The following is a 17,589-nucleotide window of genomic DNA, read 5'->3' on the forward strand; positions in this document are numbered from 1 at the left end:
TACTAAGTTGTTTTTAAGTTCTTTTTTTTTTTTTTTTAAGATTTTATTTATTTATTTGACAGAGAGTGATACAGCGAGAGAGGGAACACAAACAGGGGAAGTGGGAGAGGGAGAAGCAGGCTTCCTGAGGATCAGGGAGCCCAATGGGCGACTCAATCCCAGGACCCTGGGATCATGACCTGAGCCAAAGGCAGATACTAAACCGACTGAGAAATCCAGGCGCCCCATTTTTAAATTCTTTTAATGAATTTCAATAAAAAAAACAATTTTATTTCACAGAAGGAAGCTGCGCTCAGCTACACTCTAAAAAGGTAGCAGAGTTAAAGAGGCACATCCACAGTTAACAACTTTTAGCCATGATCCTATCGAAATCTTAACTCTTGCCTTCCAATTTACATCTAATGCACACCAGTTGGGGGCTTACTATGTATAAAGCACTGCACTAGGTTCAGAAATAGAGAAATCTAACACATTTCCTGGTCTCAAGGAGCTCATGGTCTAATAGGCTGGACAAAACTTTTTTACACTTCTACTGAAAATGTGAACTTCTTTGATAAATTTTTTTGAATAGGTGATATACGCACATGGTACAAAACTCAAAAGGATAAACAGTGGGGGGAAAAGAAGCTGCCCTCCCAGTTCTGTGTGTGAATTTTTTAAATTACCCCTGCCTGAAGTGATCTCATACCTGTTAGGAGAGGCATGTTATTATCAACAACAAGGCTTTGCTTCCACAAGAGACACTCTACTCTTTGACATATGGTTAAGCAGACAGTGTAAGAAGTTTAGGAAAGTGATTCATATTAAATGAAACTACATTTTCCTAATAAATAGCATGCTTAGGTTTGGCTTTTCTATATAAATTGTGACTTCTAAGCATGTTTCACATGCAGCATATAGAGCTAGACCTATGCAAATAGGCATCAGTACTTAGAATAGATATACCCAGGTCCTAAGATATAGCTGGTCATAGAAGGGCTAGAGTGTTCGTTCATTTTCACAGAGTTTTAGTTGCCTTTTGGGAAACACAATTAATAAGATGATAAAATATAAATGAAAAAAATCAAGACCAAGAAAACTACAACAGAAGTCACTATCAAAGTATAAAACGAAGACTTAAGCTGGCCCTAAGGATCTATACGGCTATATGACTGAGTGATGTTTTTGGCTCTAAGCTTCTTAAAGGCCAGTTTGAAATGGGAAGTCAGCTGCACAGGTCCCACCTTCTACGTCTTTTTCTTTTTCTTTTTGAAAAGATTTTATTTATTTATTTATTTATTTGTCAGAGAGAGAGAGAGAGAGAGAGAGAGAGAGAATGCACAAGCAGGCAGAGTGGCAGGCAGAGGCGAGAGAGAAGCAGGCTCCCTGCTGAGCAAAGAACCTGATGCAGGGCTCAATCCCAGGATGCTGGGATCATGACCTGAGCCGAAGGCAGCAGCTTAACCGAGCCACCCAAGCATCCCTCTTTTGCTTCTTTAAATTAAACTCCACTCCCAACATGGGGCTTAAACCTACAACCTGGAGATCAAGAGTTGTATGTTCTAACCAAGGAAGGAAGCCAAGCGCCCTTCCCACTGTCTAAAAGGAAAATAAAGCAATTACTACTCAGGGAAGCAATGCTTTTCCAACGTTTGGCACTGTAGGACATTTCTCACAAGAAGCTTCCTAAGTCGGGCACCTGGGTGGCTCAGTGGGTTAAGCCGCTGCCTTCAGCTCAGGTCATGATCTCAGAGTCCTGGGATCGAGTCCCGCATTGGGCTCTCTGCCTGTGCTTGCTCTCGCTTCTCTCTCTGTCAAATAAATAAATACAATCTTTAAAAAAAAAAAAAAAAAGAAGCTTCCTAAGTCAACAATGAGTGATGTAGGACAAAGCCAAAATCCGTAGAATAGTGACTTCCAACTAGGAAACATGTAGTTACCAAGATTTTAAGTAGTAGGGACACCAAGCATTTCCTATAGTGAGTACTACATGTGTTCTATATGTATGTACTATTGTTTTTAAAATATATGTTGATAAGGGCACCTGGGTGGCTCAGTTGGTTAAGTGTCTGCCTTCAGTTCAGGCCATGATCTCAGGGTCATGGGACTGAGCCCCACATCGGGCTCTCTGCTCAAGAGGGAGTCTGCTTCTCTCCCTCTGTGCTCTCCTCCCCCATGCAAATAAATAAAATCTTTTTAAAAATGTTGATGACAGAATGAATAAAATTTGAATCTATTAAAACTGTTGCTGAATTCATATCAGCTTTTGTTGGTATACATGTTCTCATCCAGTCAATATACAAAATTATAGGTACAATTATATGAAATTTCAGGACACACTTGAGAAGTGTGAAATCACTTCACAGTAGCCTAGCATTAGGCTTAATCTCTTTTTTTTTTTTTTTTAAGATTTTATTTATTTATTTGTCATAGAGAGAGAAGCGAGAGCAAGCACAGGCAGACAGAGTGGCAGGCAGAGGCAGAGGGAGAAGCAGGCTCCCCGCCAAGCAAGGAGCCCAATGTGGGACTCGATCCCAGGATGCTGGGATCATGACCTGAGCCGAAGGCAGCCGCTTAACCAACTGAGCCACCCAGGCGTCCCTAGGCTTAATCTCTTCACAGGCAATGCATACTTGTGGATATGGAGTGCACTGCTGAAAAGTTATCCCAGAAATTAAATTCATTATATAAAGTTCTAGTTTATTATAATAAGTAAGCTCACTTATACTTACACACACAGACACAAAGGGGAAACAAGGCTCAGAAAGCAGAAGAATGATTTTTTACAGAGAAAGAGAACACTGAATTGCAACGTATTTAATATATGAATGGGCTCACTCATATATACATATATGTTCCAAGGGAATAAAACACAACTTCAAATAACTTGCAGACAACTAGAAAGAGATAATCAAATGTACACTTATGGGCAAACTCAGACACCAAGAAAGGTAGGTAGTAGCAGCACAATAAACAAAGGCTGGAGGTAACTTCTAGGAGGCTTGGATTTGAGCATTAGCCCCACTCTATGAACTGCAAAACTGGACAAGTCACTCTTCCCTCCTCAAGCTTTAGCTTCCTGCCTTGTGTTAAGACCCACCTGTCTTACTTCCCTCACACACAGGTTGTGAACTTTAAATAAAGTAATGGATTCAAAAGCACTGTGGTCAATTGCAAAGCACTACTTAGGCAATATAAAGAGAAATAAAGTAAAATAAAGTATGGGGGATGTTCAGAGGCAGGAGAGATCACCTCAGGGTCCTGAGGGACTTATATGGTCTGAGGCAAAAAAAAAAAAAAAAAAAAAAAATCCCAATCAAGTTCTAGGATGGCCGGGACTTTAAAAGCAGACTGTGGAGGAAGGCAATAGGAGATGAGGCTAAAAAACTAAGAGTAAAGGTGGAAGATCCTGAATACCAGGATAAAAAACCGGGGCCTCATCCAGCCGCCAATGAGAGGCATGAGGGTGTTTCTGCGTGTGTGTGTGTGTGTGTGCATTCATGTACACAGGTGCCATTAAAAGGTTTCTAACTAAGGTCAAGATATGAACAGAGCAGTTGGTTTAAGGAAATTCACCTACCTACCAGTGGATATAGATGGACTGGAGTTGGGGGAAGATAAAAGGAAGTGTTCTTCCATGACCCAGAGTGGGAACAGTGAGACTAGGAAAAAAATTACTTGTGCTTATTAGAATCCATGAGTTCTATCACCAAGCTTGATGACTGGCTGGATAAAAGAGTAAAGGAAAATGCAAAAATGACTTGGATTTTGAACAAGAGTGGTACCATTACATAACTGATGTCAGGAGGAGGAGGTGGCTAAAAGACACACAAGATCTTGCATGACATGTAAAGAAGCATGAAGTATTATATGCCCTGGCTGTGTGTGACTGTGAATGACACAGCCCTGTACTGGGCATCACTCAGAAAAACAGAGGTTGAGGGTCCATGGTGAGTGATGGCCAGGCACCACACTGCAGTTCTAATCTGCCAACCATGTAAAAAGAAATCAACCCATAAAGCACAAAATATAGCAACTCACAAATACAAGAACACTGAAAGAAGTCATTGTACTACAGCTGTAACAATTTTTATTCTTAGTACAAAAGAACTTCAACATTCATAAAGTTAAGATTCAGGAATCCTGTCATCACTTATCTGAAAACATCAGGGAAAAGTTCAGTTATTGGAAAGCCAGATCTCACTTAACTTAAGGGAAATTATCTCTCAATCCACCTGGGCAAAGGACATATATGGAATAAAGTATTTACTTTGAAAAGAACAGCAGTGCTTTATGCTCTGGGATCAAGCTATACCTCACAGCTAACAATATGAATTTGTTCTAAGAGCAATTTGGAGGGGTGCGTAGGTGGCGCAGTCAGTTAAGCATCTAATTCTTGGTTTGACCTCAGGTCCTGATCTCAGGGTCCTGAGATGGAGCCCCCTGTGGTAAGATAGGGCTCTGTAGTCAGTGCAGAGTCCACTTGGGATTTCCTCTCCTTCTGCCCCTCCCCACCACTTGCTTGATTGCTCTCTCTCCAAAGTAAGTCTTTAGAAAAAGGAAAATAAAGAGCAATATGGAATGTAAACATATTCTCTGAACAGCGAGGCTTATTTTTGGCCCTAGCACTGTGCTTTACTTCCTACCTAGAGTAATAGAAGAAGTTAGAACATATAAGTAAATAATCATTTCAGATCAAAGTACCTAGAATATGAACTCTTAAAATGGTAGTGGCTAGGCCACAGAACAGGGGAAGGGATATAAACTAACAAAAATCAATGACTGTGGTTGGACTGAGTCAGAGATGACTAAGGCAGGTTGATCAACTGAATAGAATAAGACTAAGACAGTTTGAGTTGATTATTTAAAGTCTTTTAAAAATTTTTACTGTTAGAAGTAGCAAATAGAACTACACATGCTACAGCTAAAATCCAAGGACTAGATGTAAAATATTTTATTAGTTAAAGAAAGTTAGTGGTAACACTCTTGTTTTTATTTCAAAATTCCTTTTATGGTATCTAAGTGATTTACATTTATTTTAGTGACATTAAAATAAAAGAAATTCTTTAATAAAATCAATTAATTTGGGGGCACCTGGGTCTATCAGTGGGTTGGGCCTCTGCCTTTGTCTCAGGTCACAATCTCAAGGTCCTGGGATGGAGCCCCGCATTAGGCTCTCTGCTCAGCAGGGAGCCTGCTCCCCCCCCCCCCACTCCACCCTCCCACCCCTACCCCCACCTGCCTCTCTGCCTGCTTGTGATCTCTGTTAAATAAATAAATAAATAAATGAAATCTTTTAAAAAGATCGATTAATTTCTCCTAAGATTGATAACATCAATAGTAGTAACCTGGGTAATATAAGTTTTCATGTTTATTGTTTAATCATCAATTTGGATTCTGTTTCTCCCTAAGGCCATTTTTCCTACAATTAATAAAATTTATTTACTCTCAACAGAAACAGAACACTTCTTATGTAAATGTATAGCATTTACTGGGGCCAAGAATACCAAGGTGAATAAAGCTAGCAACTGACAGGAGGGACTCATCTGTTAACTCAGATGAGTTAAGAGAGGTACAGAAATGATTACAGAGGGGCGCCTGGGTGGCTCAGTCGTTAAGCATCTGGCTTCCACTCGGGTAATGATTTTACGGTCCTGGGATCAAGCCCTGCATTGGGCTCTCTGCTTAGCAGGAACCATACTTCTCCCTCTCCCACTGCCCCTGTTTGTGTTCCCTCTCTACCTGTGTCTGTCTCTGTCAAATAAATTAATAAAATCTTTAAAAAAAAAACACACAAAAAAACCCCCCAAATGATTACAGAGCAGGTCACCTGGGTGGCTCAGTCTGTTAAGCCTCTGTGTTTGGCTCACGTCATGATCCCAGGGTCCTGAGATAAAGTCCCACATTGGGGTCAACATGGAGCCTGCTTCTCCCTCTGACCCTCCCCACTGCTCATGCTTGTGCTCTCTCTCCCCCCTCTCTGACAAATAAATAAAACCTTAAATGAAAAAAAAAAAAAAAGAAAGAAATGATTACAGAGCTATGTAACAAGGGCAGTAACAAAGATCCGAACATGATACATTAGGCCAGAAAAGGCATCTGCCTTGAGAAACTAGAACAGTTTCACAGAAAAGGTAGTAGTACCCAAGCTGGGTCTTAAAGGACAAGCATTCTGGCAGAGAAAGAGAAGACTTACAGGAGGTACAAAGGAAAAGAAACAAAAGTAGATTGAGTGTTCTAGGCAGCAGCCATAGGATTAGTAAGTAAGCTGTAAGGGCTCTGGCATGTTAGTGCATGATGCATTGAAATCTGGTGGCAAAGGTGTCTTGTTTGGCCAGCAGAGTGGGATTTTGTTGTTGTTGGTTTGTTTTTAATATGCATTGAACATCTTTAGGCAGTGTCTGCACTCCCCAGTTACCAATCTCCACTATACTTTCTGGTCTGTCACCTAGCTATTTTCATAAGCCTGCTACCCTGGACACATGTGGGTTTATGTTCCCAGAAATAGGCTTTGGGGGAGTCACTGATAGTTTTAAAGGGGTAGGGGGAAGACATCGTAAAATGCTTTATAGAGATAATGCCATTTTGGGGAAAAACTTCTCAATGCTCAGTTTAAAATAGATCAAAATAAAAATTACAAAGTATTTTAATATTAGATGAATGGCTAAACACACTTTACTCAGACTATGAAACAGTACTGAGAAGTTTTTAAAAAATGTACATCTAAAACACTAACAAGGAAAGATCTCCAAGATGTATTATATGCAAAAAAGCTGGCTGGAGGGGCATCTGGGTGGAGTATCTAACTTCAGCTTGGGTAGTGGTCTCAGGGTCCTAGGATCAAGCCCTGCATCAGGCTCCCAGCTCAGCAAGGAGTCTGCTTATGCCTCTGCCCCTCCAATTGTTCTCTGTCAAATAAATATCTTAAAAAAAAAAAAAAAAAAAAAAAGCTGGTTGCAGATTTGGGGGAGGGGTGGCAGTGAGAGAAGGGAAGGATTGGGACAAAAGGGCTAATACAAAAGGGCTAATAGTATTTTAGCCTTAATCAGTAAATGCTCCTTCTTCTTTAAAAAAAAAAAAAAGTATTCATGTAATGCTAAAATAATACTTCTTTTGTTGTTGTTGTTTCAGATTTTATTTATTTGAGAGAGAGAGACAGTGAGAGAGGAAAACAAGCAGGGGGAATGGGGGAGGGTGAAGCAGGCTTCCCGTGGAACAGGGAGCCCCACGTAGGGCTTGATCTCAGGACTCTGGGATCATGACCGGAGCTGTAAGGCAGATGCTTAATGACGGAGCCACCCTGGCAACTCACTACTTTTTAAAAGGGAAAGAATGAACATTGGGAACAGGGTGGAAGATTAATTACAGAGAGAAGAAACTAAAGGCAGGGAGACCAATTACAAAGCCATGACAATGCAGGAAAGAGATGAAAAAGGCCTAACCCCATAAGGCTGTATGAAGGGAAAAGTTCATTTGAGAAGCCACAGAGATAAAAGTAACAGGATATGGTGATGACTGGGAGTAAGGGAATTGGAAGACTAACTCAACTCCCAAGGTCCCTAAATTTTCTTTTCCAATTTTCTACCTACATTTTGTTCAAAAAGGACAACAGGTCCAAAATGGAGTCTCCTGTGCTAAGCCCAGGTCATCAAACCACAACAAAACCTCTCTAGAGAATGGAATCTTAAACCAGTAAATCTAGAATTACCTGGTCAGTACTAGTGAGGTAATCAGCCTGATGGACCCCTACTGTCCCCCCCTCAAGGAAAGTGGCCTTGTCTGAAACAATCAGCTCTTTGCTAGAATAACTTCTTTGTCCTACCTCCTTCTGCCTATAAAAGTCTTTCATTTTGCACAGCTCTCTGGAGTTCCTTTCTATTAGCCACAAGGGTTGCTGCCTGATTCAGTTATTGTCGAATAAAGCCAGTAAGATCTATAAAATCTACCAGTTGAATTTTGTTTTCTTAAGGATTCTAAACAAAATGTAAAGTCCGCTTCAAATGATTTTACAGGGGTGCCTGGGTGGCTCAGTAGGTTAAGCCTCTGCCTTCGGTTCGGCTCGGGCCCTGATCTCAGAGGGTCCTCCCTGATCTCAGGGTCCTCGATGGGAGTTCCGCATTGTGCTCTCTGCTCAGCAGGGGGTCTGCCTATCCCCACTCCTGCCTCTCTATTTGTGAACTCTCTCACTCTCTGTCAAAATAAATAAATAAAAACTTTTTTAAAAAATGACTTTACAAAACTGTGGGATATCTCGACAGCCAAGGTAGGGAATGATGCATGTCTAGAAGACAGCAGTTTTCAGGGGCGCCTGGGTGGCTCAGTGGGTTAAAGCCTCTGCCTTCGGCTTAGGTCATAATCCCAGGGTCCTGGGATCGAGCCCCACATCAGGCTCTCTGCTCAGCGGGGAGCCTGCTTCCCCCTCTCTCTCTCTGTCTGCCTCTCTGCCTACTTGTGATGTCTGTCTGTCAAATAAATAAGTAAAATCTTAAAAAAAAAAAAAAAAGACAGCAGTTTTCAAACAAAAAGCAATTTTCTCTATATTCCTTTGATCATGAGATAGCTTCCTAACAATTAACCCTATTCACCACCTCAAACCTCCCCCTACTTTCTAATATCCACAATAAATTAGATGTTAAGTACTTGAGTACCTTAGGGATAATGAGAATAAAAACTCAAGCATATATACATATATTGTGTTTTTAGGGCTGTGGAATCACAAAGATCTGGGTTTGCATCCCAACTTCCTCATTTCTTAGCTGTGTAGCCCAGGGCAAGTCACTTTAGCCTCTTTGCACCTCACTTCCTTTGACTATAAATAGGGACAGTAAGTATCTCAAAGGATTGTCTGAGGATTAAATGAAATAAAAGCATAAAAGGCCTAGCAGACTTTGGGCTCCGGATAAACTTGCATTCCATAAGAAACTCACACTACTGGTCTGATTATAACTGATAAAAGAAAAAAACGTTATCAAGAATCTTAAATATGTGCACACTCCGTGTCTCCATAATAATACCTTCAGCAATAATCCTGGGAAATAACCCTAAACACAGGATAGGCTTTAGTCACAAAAATGCTCAACACAGCATAACTGGTAAAACCTAAAATCTGAAACAAGTTCAAATTGTAAGAATTTTCTTAGACAATTTTATTGTTTTCCTTTCAGTTATGAGAGCAATACATGTTATCTTTGGAAAATAAATAAGGGCACAAAGAAAATTAAAATCACAATATACAAAAGTTTTCAGTAACACAGGAAAATTACTACATTAAGTAAAAAAGCAAAACACAAAATTGAAAATACAGTATGAATTCGACTTTTAACAATTCTAAAAAAGAGGTTAGATGTCAAAACATAAACAGCAGTTTCTAATCAGTTGTGATGTACAGAGGCTACTTTTAAAATTGCCCTCAAAATAATTTCTTCATTTTTGTATCATAGGCATGCATTACCTGAGAATCACAAAAATAAAACATCTAATGCTTCTAATCTAACAAGTCAGATCTAAGTCACGAAAACCAGGGGACAATGGACCTGGGACTGGAGTCCCAAGTTAAGATTCCAATAATCTCAAAACAAAAAAATTAGCAGAGTCCATATCAACAGAAATATGTAACACAAAAATTAAAGGTCAATTATAAACACCTTATAACAGGAAGCCACAGAGTAGAAATTCCATAATAAATCAGATGTGAAAGTTAATCTAATACCAGCTTCTAAATATTATTTTTAAGATATGATAGTCAGAAAAGGCCTCTTAAAATAATAACAGAAAAATGCATGTTCTGTTCTTGATGGAGCTTACAATTTAGTAGGGGAGATGAGCTATATATCTTGTTATCTATCTATAAGAAGAAAAACTGTGATTAATATTCCAAAAAGAGGCAAATAACAAAGTACTAAAGGAGCAAAGAAAAAAAAAATAGCATGCTGGAGATTCAGACAGGCTTTACAGAACTGGTAGAACCTGGAACAGACAGGCTTTCTCTTCTTATAGGATTTCAATGGTTAACATTAAAGCAAAGGGGAGGGGCCCTGAGTGTCTCAGTGGGTTAAGGCCTCTGCCTTCCGCTCAGGTCATGATCCCAGGGTCCTGGGAGTCCCGCATTGGGCTCTCTGCTCCCCACTCTCTCTGCCTGCCTCTCTGCCTACTTGTGATCTCTGTCAAACAAATAAATAAAATCTTAAAAAAAAAAAAAAAAAAAAAGCAAGCAGTATAAGGCAGAAAGTATTAAGTGCAAGATCACTGAATCAGGGATGCTTGCTATAAATATCCTTTTGGCAACACCCAATTTCCCCCATTCGATTCTTTGCACGCCAAGGGTCCTTCTTATCTGTAATTTGGTCTCTTGAGTAGATTAGGAGGGGGCTCTGTGCAGATCTCTGGATAGGTGTATCTCCCACTGTAAATTAATAACCTTATATGACAATTTACGAATCAGTCTCCAGAGAATTTGGTTAGTGAGAAGCGGTTCCCTAGAGCCTGATTATCCCTGAACACACATACAAAAATGGAGTTTTTGCCCTTGCAAAACTGAGAGAGGTCATACTATATGAGTCACTACTGAACAATCAGGCAGGTTTTATCCATCTACAGAACAAGGGTAAAAGACACTTTGGCAGTTGGGGCAGTTGGGTAGGGAGGGCTTAAAAACCACCAACATGTTAAAGGGAGTGGAAAACTGAGATGCAGCAACAGGTGTTGTATCCCCCAGGCCTTGTGGAAGCAAAGCCTACAGGAATCAACTCCGGCTGTTGAGAAAATCACTAACCACGTTATTTACCCAACCATTTAGGGGAAGGGAAGTGGGGAACTGAATCAGCCAGAACAAGTTGGAAATAAGAACTCAGCAAGTGAGTACTGAAGGAGGGAATGAGTCCTTGGCAGGTGGGGAATTAGTGAAGGAACTCTTAGAAATAAGTGGGTAATTAAGAGGAAAGATCTGATTGTGTAGTAAAGGGAGAGGATGCTGGATGGACAAAATGACAAGTGTATGTGATCACTGGTGAATATACTACACAGCTCTAGAATAAACAGAATGCAAACACAAAGTAAGAGACAACTGTTAACAATTATACACACAAGACAAAGTTAAAAAGAAAAGAACAATATGAAGCACCTGAGTGCCTAAAAAACTCAAGGATGGCTCAATGTCTCAAAAATAGATCTCCTCCTTTAAGAGAATTAAGATGAAATGTGCGGGGCGCCTGGGTGGCTCAGTGGGTTAAGCCGCTGCCTTCGGCTCAGGTCATGATCTCAGGGTCCTGGGATCGAGTCCCACAACGGGCTCTCTGCTCAGTGGGGAGCCTGCTTCCCTCTCGCTCTCTGCCTGCCTCTCTACCTACTTGTGATCTCTCTCTGTCAAATAATAAAATCTTAAAAAAAAGATGAAATGTGCAGTAGAGGGGCTCACACTTAAACATTACATATTCATGTATACAATCTCACTTTTATTTAAAGTTCTCTAAACCTTACACCGATCCACAAAACAATATACTATTTACTTTAATAAACAGCTTATCATGTATCATGCAGATTTTTATTGAATTTCTGAAATTATAAGAAAAGGACACTTAAGGATGATCATTAACATCCATAAACTCCCATTTCAATTAGGGTTGGAGTTCTAGGTTTGTGTGAACACAGGTTGAGACTGTGGACTGGAAATATGGTATTGTCCTGGACCTGATTATAATCATTACATTACCTACAAACAAAGTAGAGAGGTATTTTAAAGTGCACCTAACCTGAGACTAGGAGGACTACGTAAAACAATACGGCAGATCCAGATAAGCTCTCATTCCTCTTGGAAGACTCCCAGATAGAAGAAACATGGTACTAGTCTGGACACTGCTACAATTACTACATTATCTGGAATCAAAGGAAAGTAGTACTTGAGAGTCCACCTTTCCTCCAGATAAAGATGAAAGATTGAGGGATAAAGAAATAAGGCAGATGTGCTTTCACTCCTCTTCCAAGTTCTGGATAGCTGTGATAGCTACGATCAACACATTCAAAACAAATCAGTGCTAATAAAGGCATCAATTAATTCTAAGAAACAGCAAGAAAAGGGCAGTTTACTTAATAAAATTGGTGCTGCCATCATTGGTTACTCAGTAGGAAGCATGTTAGATCCCCCACCTCACATGCCATTTGCAAAAATATTACATCTCATCAAGTCAGAAGATGAAGAAGAGAAAATAACTGCAATACACTTGTGAAGTAAAGGGGTTCCTATCCTGAAAATGCACAGAACTTGTACGAAGTGGTAAGACACCTCCTACTTTTTTTTTTTCAAATGGGCAAAAGATAGCCATAGAACTCATTAAAAAACAAAACAAAACAAAACACGAACAGCCAATAAACATAGAAAAAAACTAGTAGTCATGAAATTGCTGTATTATTCTTTACCCATTGGAGTGCCAAAAATGACAAAGACTGATGATGGCAAAGGTAAAAGGGAAAGCAGCACTGCATGCACACAATGCTGGTGGGATTATGAAATGCTATCATCTTACTAGAAAATAACCTCGCATTACCTAATAAAATAAAAGATGCATATACTCCTATAGCTCCTAACCCACTCCTGAATCTCTAAACTACAGAAATAAAACCATAATTATACAAGATATACGCCCAAGTTTATTAACCACAGTATTATTTGTAATACCAAAAATTTTTTCAATATCTTGAACAGCATGAGGAGGAATGACATAACAAATGATGGTACATCTATTCTATGAAATACAATGTAGTTACCTAAAAGGATGAGTAAGATCTATAGGTATCGATGCCCATGGTATAATGTTGAATGGAAATAAAGACAGGGGCACCTGGCTGGCTCAGGTGGTAGAGCCTGCAACTCTTGACCTCAGGGGTTGTAAGTTCTGAGCCCATGTTGGGTATAGAGATTATTTAAAAAGAAAATTAAAAACAACAACAACAAAAAAAAAAAAAAACAAAAAAACAACAACAAAAAAGCCAGAGTCCTTACTTAAAAGAGTAGGGGGGGAAGCAGGCTGCAGATATCGTGCAGTGTGATACCATCTGATAAAAAAAAAAAAAAGCAACCTTTTGTATATAGATGAATGTTTCTATATTTTTTGTACTACTGTTAATTTGAGCAAAGCCTTCTTTTACAAGTGGAAGCCTGTGAGAGCTAGATTGTTGGCTTTCCCTGTGTATACTTTTCGTTGTTTGACATTCGACAAACCAGAAGTCTTGATTTTTCACACACACACACACACAGGAAAAGGAAAACCCTTTTTTTAAATTTTTTTTGGTGTTTTACCATCCCTACATATATGAAGGTCCCAAGGTCTCTGCAACTCATGTGAACCAATAATGATTTAAAACACAAAGAGGACAGACTTAAGAGTCAAAAAATAAATGCATAAAAATCCATTAAGCTAATCTTGCAACAAGACTATTTTTTTTTTTTTAAAAACTAGCCTATTTAGAAACACAAATAAAACTACTATTCCATGGAGGGCAGGGAGGTTTTTTCCCTATTACATCTAAAAATCTCGGCAGTTACTTGTTAGCATAGCTTTGATGAAGATGGCCACTATAAAATCCTTATCAAGAAAATTCCCAATCAACAGGACCCTGACTTTTTGTTTTTCCTATTTCATTTTAAGGTAGTACATGGCTTTGGTATTGTTTTCAAGAAAAGGGTTAACTAAATGGAGAAGGGCTACATTTTGAAACATTTCAGCATTATAAAGTATTTAGAAAGAGGGTATTAATGGAGCCTAAAACTGAGAAGTGTTTTCAATCACTTCAAAAACTCATTCATCCAACCCTCAATTACTCATCCTTAACAGGGGGCGCCCTGCTATGCATTACTCAAAACCAAGCATGCCTGAAAACATCTTAAACTAACTGAATGAAAATCTGCCCAATCACAGACCAGCTGCTTGAAAACTCCACCCTTGAGTACAGGAAGAACACTTTTGATTGGAAGACGGTTGTGTTTACTACGGTGTGTGGTGCAAATTGGTAAGGCCCACATGTCTAGGGTCCAAAGGAAAACTCTTAATGAAAAAGAAGAACAAACGTCCAGTTCTCATCCTAGACTAGTCATTGTCATTAATAGAACCTCAATATAGCACCTGCAATTCTTGAACAATTTTGCAAACTGGTGAAAAATTCTAAAGGCTCTGAGTTTTGGTTGTGGTTGTTTTCTCATCTATATCCCTTGATAAATACACAGGACAAGCTTGTTTATCCTCAAAACCCTAATCTGCCTTTGCTTCTGTATGTATACAGTTCCATGCAAGACCTCAGCAGTTCTAACATAGGCTTGGCTTTAATTTCCAAGAATCACTGCAACTTTTTACTTGGTTTGAGAAACCAATTCAATGAGGCCAGTGGTAAAATTATTCAGTATTTAGCTTAGTAGGTGTCCAGCATTTCAGGGAGCTTCAAAAACCTCTGCCCTTAGGGAGCCCAGCAAAAAACAAAGTGAATGGGTAGCCATTTCAGGTGCAGAGCTCATTAGCAATTCATCTGATGGTGGAAACAACTAGAATATAAAATTCCGACTGAAAAGATAGGGCTTGCTAGGCTGTAGGTCAAAGTATGCATATAATGGTGGATCTTCATTATGTTTTGCATTTATGGGAGTGAATTACTGGCTCTCAGAGAGACACCTCTCCCCCACCTCAACCTAGAAAGCAGTCTTTTGAAGAAAGCACGGAGGAATTTAAATCCAAATCCCCTTCTTAATCATCATCCTCATTCCCTTATATTTCTGGTATCTTTTTACAAATTCGCCCCACTGAAGCCTCATAAATGTCCAAGCAGCCTTTTCTTATTTAGCATGGAGAAAAGATCAAAGAATGTGAACTCAAGTAGCAGAAGCAAAGGCTAAGCCAGCCGCAAGCCAAACAACCCATAAAGCTTGATAAGGGGGAGAGGAAAAAGCCTAACACGACTAATCAATAAATAGAAAAATGGGTATGAGAAACCTACAATATTAATATCAAATCTCTCCAAATCATTCCAATTTATAGCAAATACAATATCTGCAGGAGCAAGTTCATCACGAAAATTTACCTTCTGCCTGCTGATGTATTACATTCCAAAAGAATCTCCCTATTTTAAGAGTATCTTAACAGAGAAGCTAGGGCCGCTACCAGAATGAGGAACTAAAGGGGTTTGCCAAAGCTCAAAGACAGTATTTTGCCGCCACATTAGCAAAAATAACACAACGCACCCAAATACTAGTTAAGTTCTATTTTACTGAACAACTTTAATCACAAAATATACCAAGGCAAGTATTCAAAAGCGCCCAAGCTCCAACACAAAGTTTCAAAACAAAACCTCTCCCAGGGCCGAGCAGGGAGCAAAAAAGCACCAGCTAAGCAGCCCCATTCGGCTGCTAAGACACATCTCAAACTTATCAAAAACAGCCACAACTGTAGCTCCTGTCACCCAGAAGCTCAAAGAGAAAGGAGCCCTAAGAGAATCTCAAGAGCTGGCCTTTCTGGAGACCGCCAGGCCGAGCCCGGCTCAGACAAGGAGGAAGTAACTGCCAGATAAAAAAGCCCTGAGCAGCTCCGACTGCAGCCTCTGTGCCTCCCACAATTGCCCACATTCCCGCCCCACTCGGGGCTCCGGGAGGAAGGGAACAGGGCGCAGGTTTCCAGGGAGGCTGGGAACTACAGGTCCGCGTCTTTCAGGACGCAGCTACAGCACCAGTCGAACTCTGAGGGGCCCGGGCTCCCAGGATTCGGGAGCCTGCTCCCAAGGCGTGTTTGGGGGGGGACGCTGAGAAAGGGGTCCCTCAGGAGGCGGGGCCTCCCGCGTGGAGGCGGCAGCTCCTGGCGCCCTGGCCGCCCCCCCGGGGGAAACCGGGGCGCGCACCCCGACGCGGAAGCCATGCCGGCCAGAGCAAGGGGTGCTGAGGAGCCGGTGGGGGGCGCTAAGGAGATCTGGGGGCGCAGAACTGGGTCACCCCCACCCCACCGCCCCCTCACAAAGGCCCCCGGGGAGGCCGCCCGCAGGCCCAGCAGCCCCGGCCTCAAGTGCCCGCCTCGGCCGCCACTCACCGCTAGGTCCTGGGGCACCGCCCCGCTCATGGCCCGCACCGTGCCGGCCCGCCAGGCCCGAGTGCGCAGCGCAGGCCCCGGATCTCCGCCCGCCGCCGCCGCGGGGACCGAGGCCGAGGACGAGGCCGCGGTATCCGCGAACAGAAGCAGCAGCCGTTTGCCCACCGGGGAGGCCGCGGCGTCCGCCATCGTCAGGGCCGGCCAGACCCGCGCTCCCGCCCGCCGCCTCCCACCACCTCTGCCGCTGAGCGCCCGATCCGCCCGCAAGGCCTCCCTCCGCACCACCCGCGGCCGCGGCTCCCCCCCACCCCCCCCCAACAGCCACCACCAACCACCGGCGCCGCGCAGCGCCCCCCGTGGCCGGGAGCGGAGCCGCAGCCCGGGCCCCGCACAGCGCCCCCCGCGCTCCGGAGCGGGGCAGCAGCTCCGGGCCCCTCGCAGCGCTCCGCCCCAACCTCCCCGGGGCCTGCAGTGCCCCCTGCGGCAGGGAGGGGAATTGCAGTTTCGGCCGGGGTGGGAAAGTGGGCGGGTCCTTCAGTCTTCCATGGCACCATACTGGTCCCAACCTTCCTTCTGGGGGGGTACCATATGTGAGTAGGCTTTAGCTTGGCCACCTTGGACACCAAAGACTTTTACTGGGGGCGGGGGGGGGGGTGGCTCAGGGGCAAGGAATCTAGGGTTGGTGTTTTGAGCCAAGCAGTTAACACCCCAATACCTACTGATTTCCTATCTGGAAAATAGGCCCTACCATTCCTGTCACTATTTCTTAGGAAACTTTCCCCATTGGTCCATGGAACACAATATCCTTCTTTTCACTGGTCCATAACATAGTACCATCCTATTCTATACTACCAGTACCTCATGGGTTCCTTTCCAACTGACCAATGACCTACATCCTGTGGAGGTTGTAATACCACTCTTCCCACTGGGTGAAGGCCCATGTGCTTCCAACATCCTGGTATTTTGACCTAAAGTCATGGAACTTCTTCCCTTTCCAAGTCTACCAGTGTTATTAGTTACAGATATTTCTCAGTTAAACTTTGAGGGGGAATTGGAATGAAACCAGCAATAAAGAGATTCTCTTCTCTGCTTCAGTAGCACCTCATCTTACCACGCAAGTATTGGGAGTGGAGGCAAAGAAAATCCCATCATTCCCATCTCAATTCATTTAATATAGGTATGGGAGATTGGTAACTCCTGACAGAAAAGGGACAGTAGAGAAGGGAAGATATTGAAATTTTGGCCCAGATGGTCTTGCACACCAGGCAATGGGAAACCTCAATCATTACCATTGGTAGTATCAGATTAGCACAGGTTGCATAGTTTTATGGATGCAGAATGAGTATATATGGAAGTAGATACAAACCAGAAAGACAAAGGGTCTAGAAACAATCCTTGATTGTTATCCTAAAAGTAACCATTTCAAGTGCCTGGGTGGCTCAGTGGGTTAAGCCTCTGCCTTCGGCTCAGGTCATGATCTGAGTTCTGGGATCAAGTCCCGCATCTGGCTCTCTGCTCGGCAGGGAGCCTGCTTCCTCCTCTCTCTCTCTACTCC

The 17,589-nt window shown here is 42.1% G+C and overlaps 1 protein-coding gene across 2 annotated transcripts in view; it reads right to left on the reverse strand.

The window, feature by feature from the left end:
• Positions 1-16,353, reverse strand: part of KDM3B (lysine demethylase 3B) — a 69,709-nt gene extending 53,356 nt beyond the window's left edge. Inside the window, exon 1 of one of the 2 annotated variants that reach the window (XM_045075452.1) lies at positions 16,035-16,353. In XM_045075452.1, coding sequence (XP_044931387.1) covers positions 16,035-16,223 — 189 coding nt within the window. In that variant the 5' untranslated portion in view covers positions 16,224-16,353. The remainder of the gene's footprint in view (positions 1-16,034) is intronic. The other variant, XM_004744872.2, reaches the window with a different exon arrangement.
• Positions 16,354-17,589: the final 1,236 nt, after the last annotated feature.

This window comes from Mustela putorius, unplaced genomic scaffold, assembly GCF_011764305.1.
Source record: "Mustela putorius furo isolate JIRA1106 unplaced genomic scaffold, ASM1176430v1.1 tig00000145_pilon_pilon_pilon, whole genome shotgun sequence".
Taxonomy (NCBI): Eukaryota; Metazoa; Chordata; class Mammalia; order Carnivora; family Mustelidae; genus Mustela; species Mustela putorius.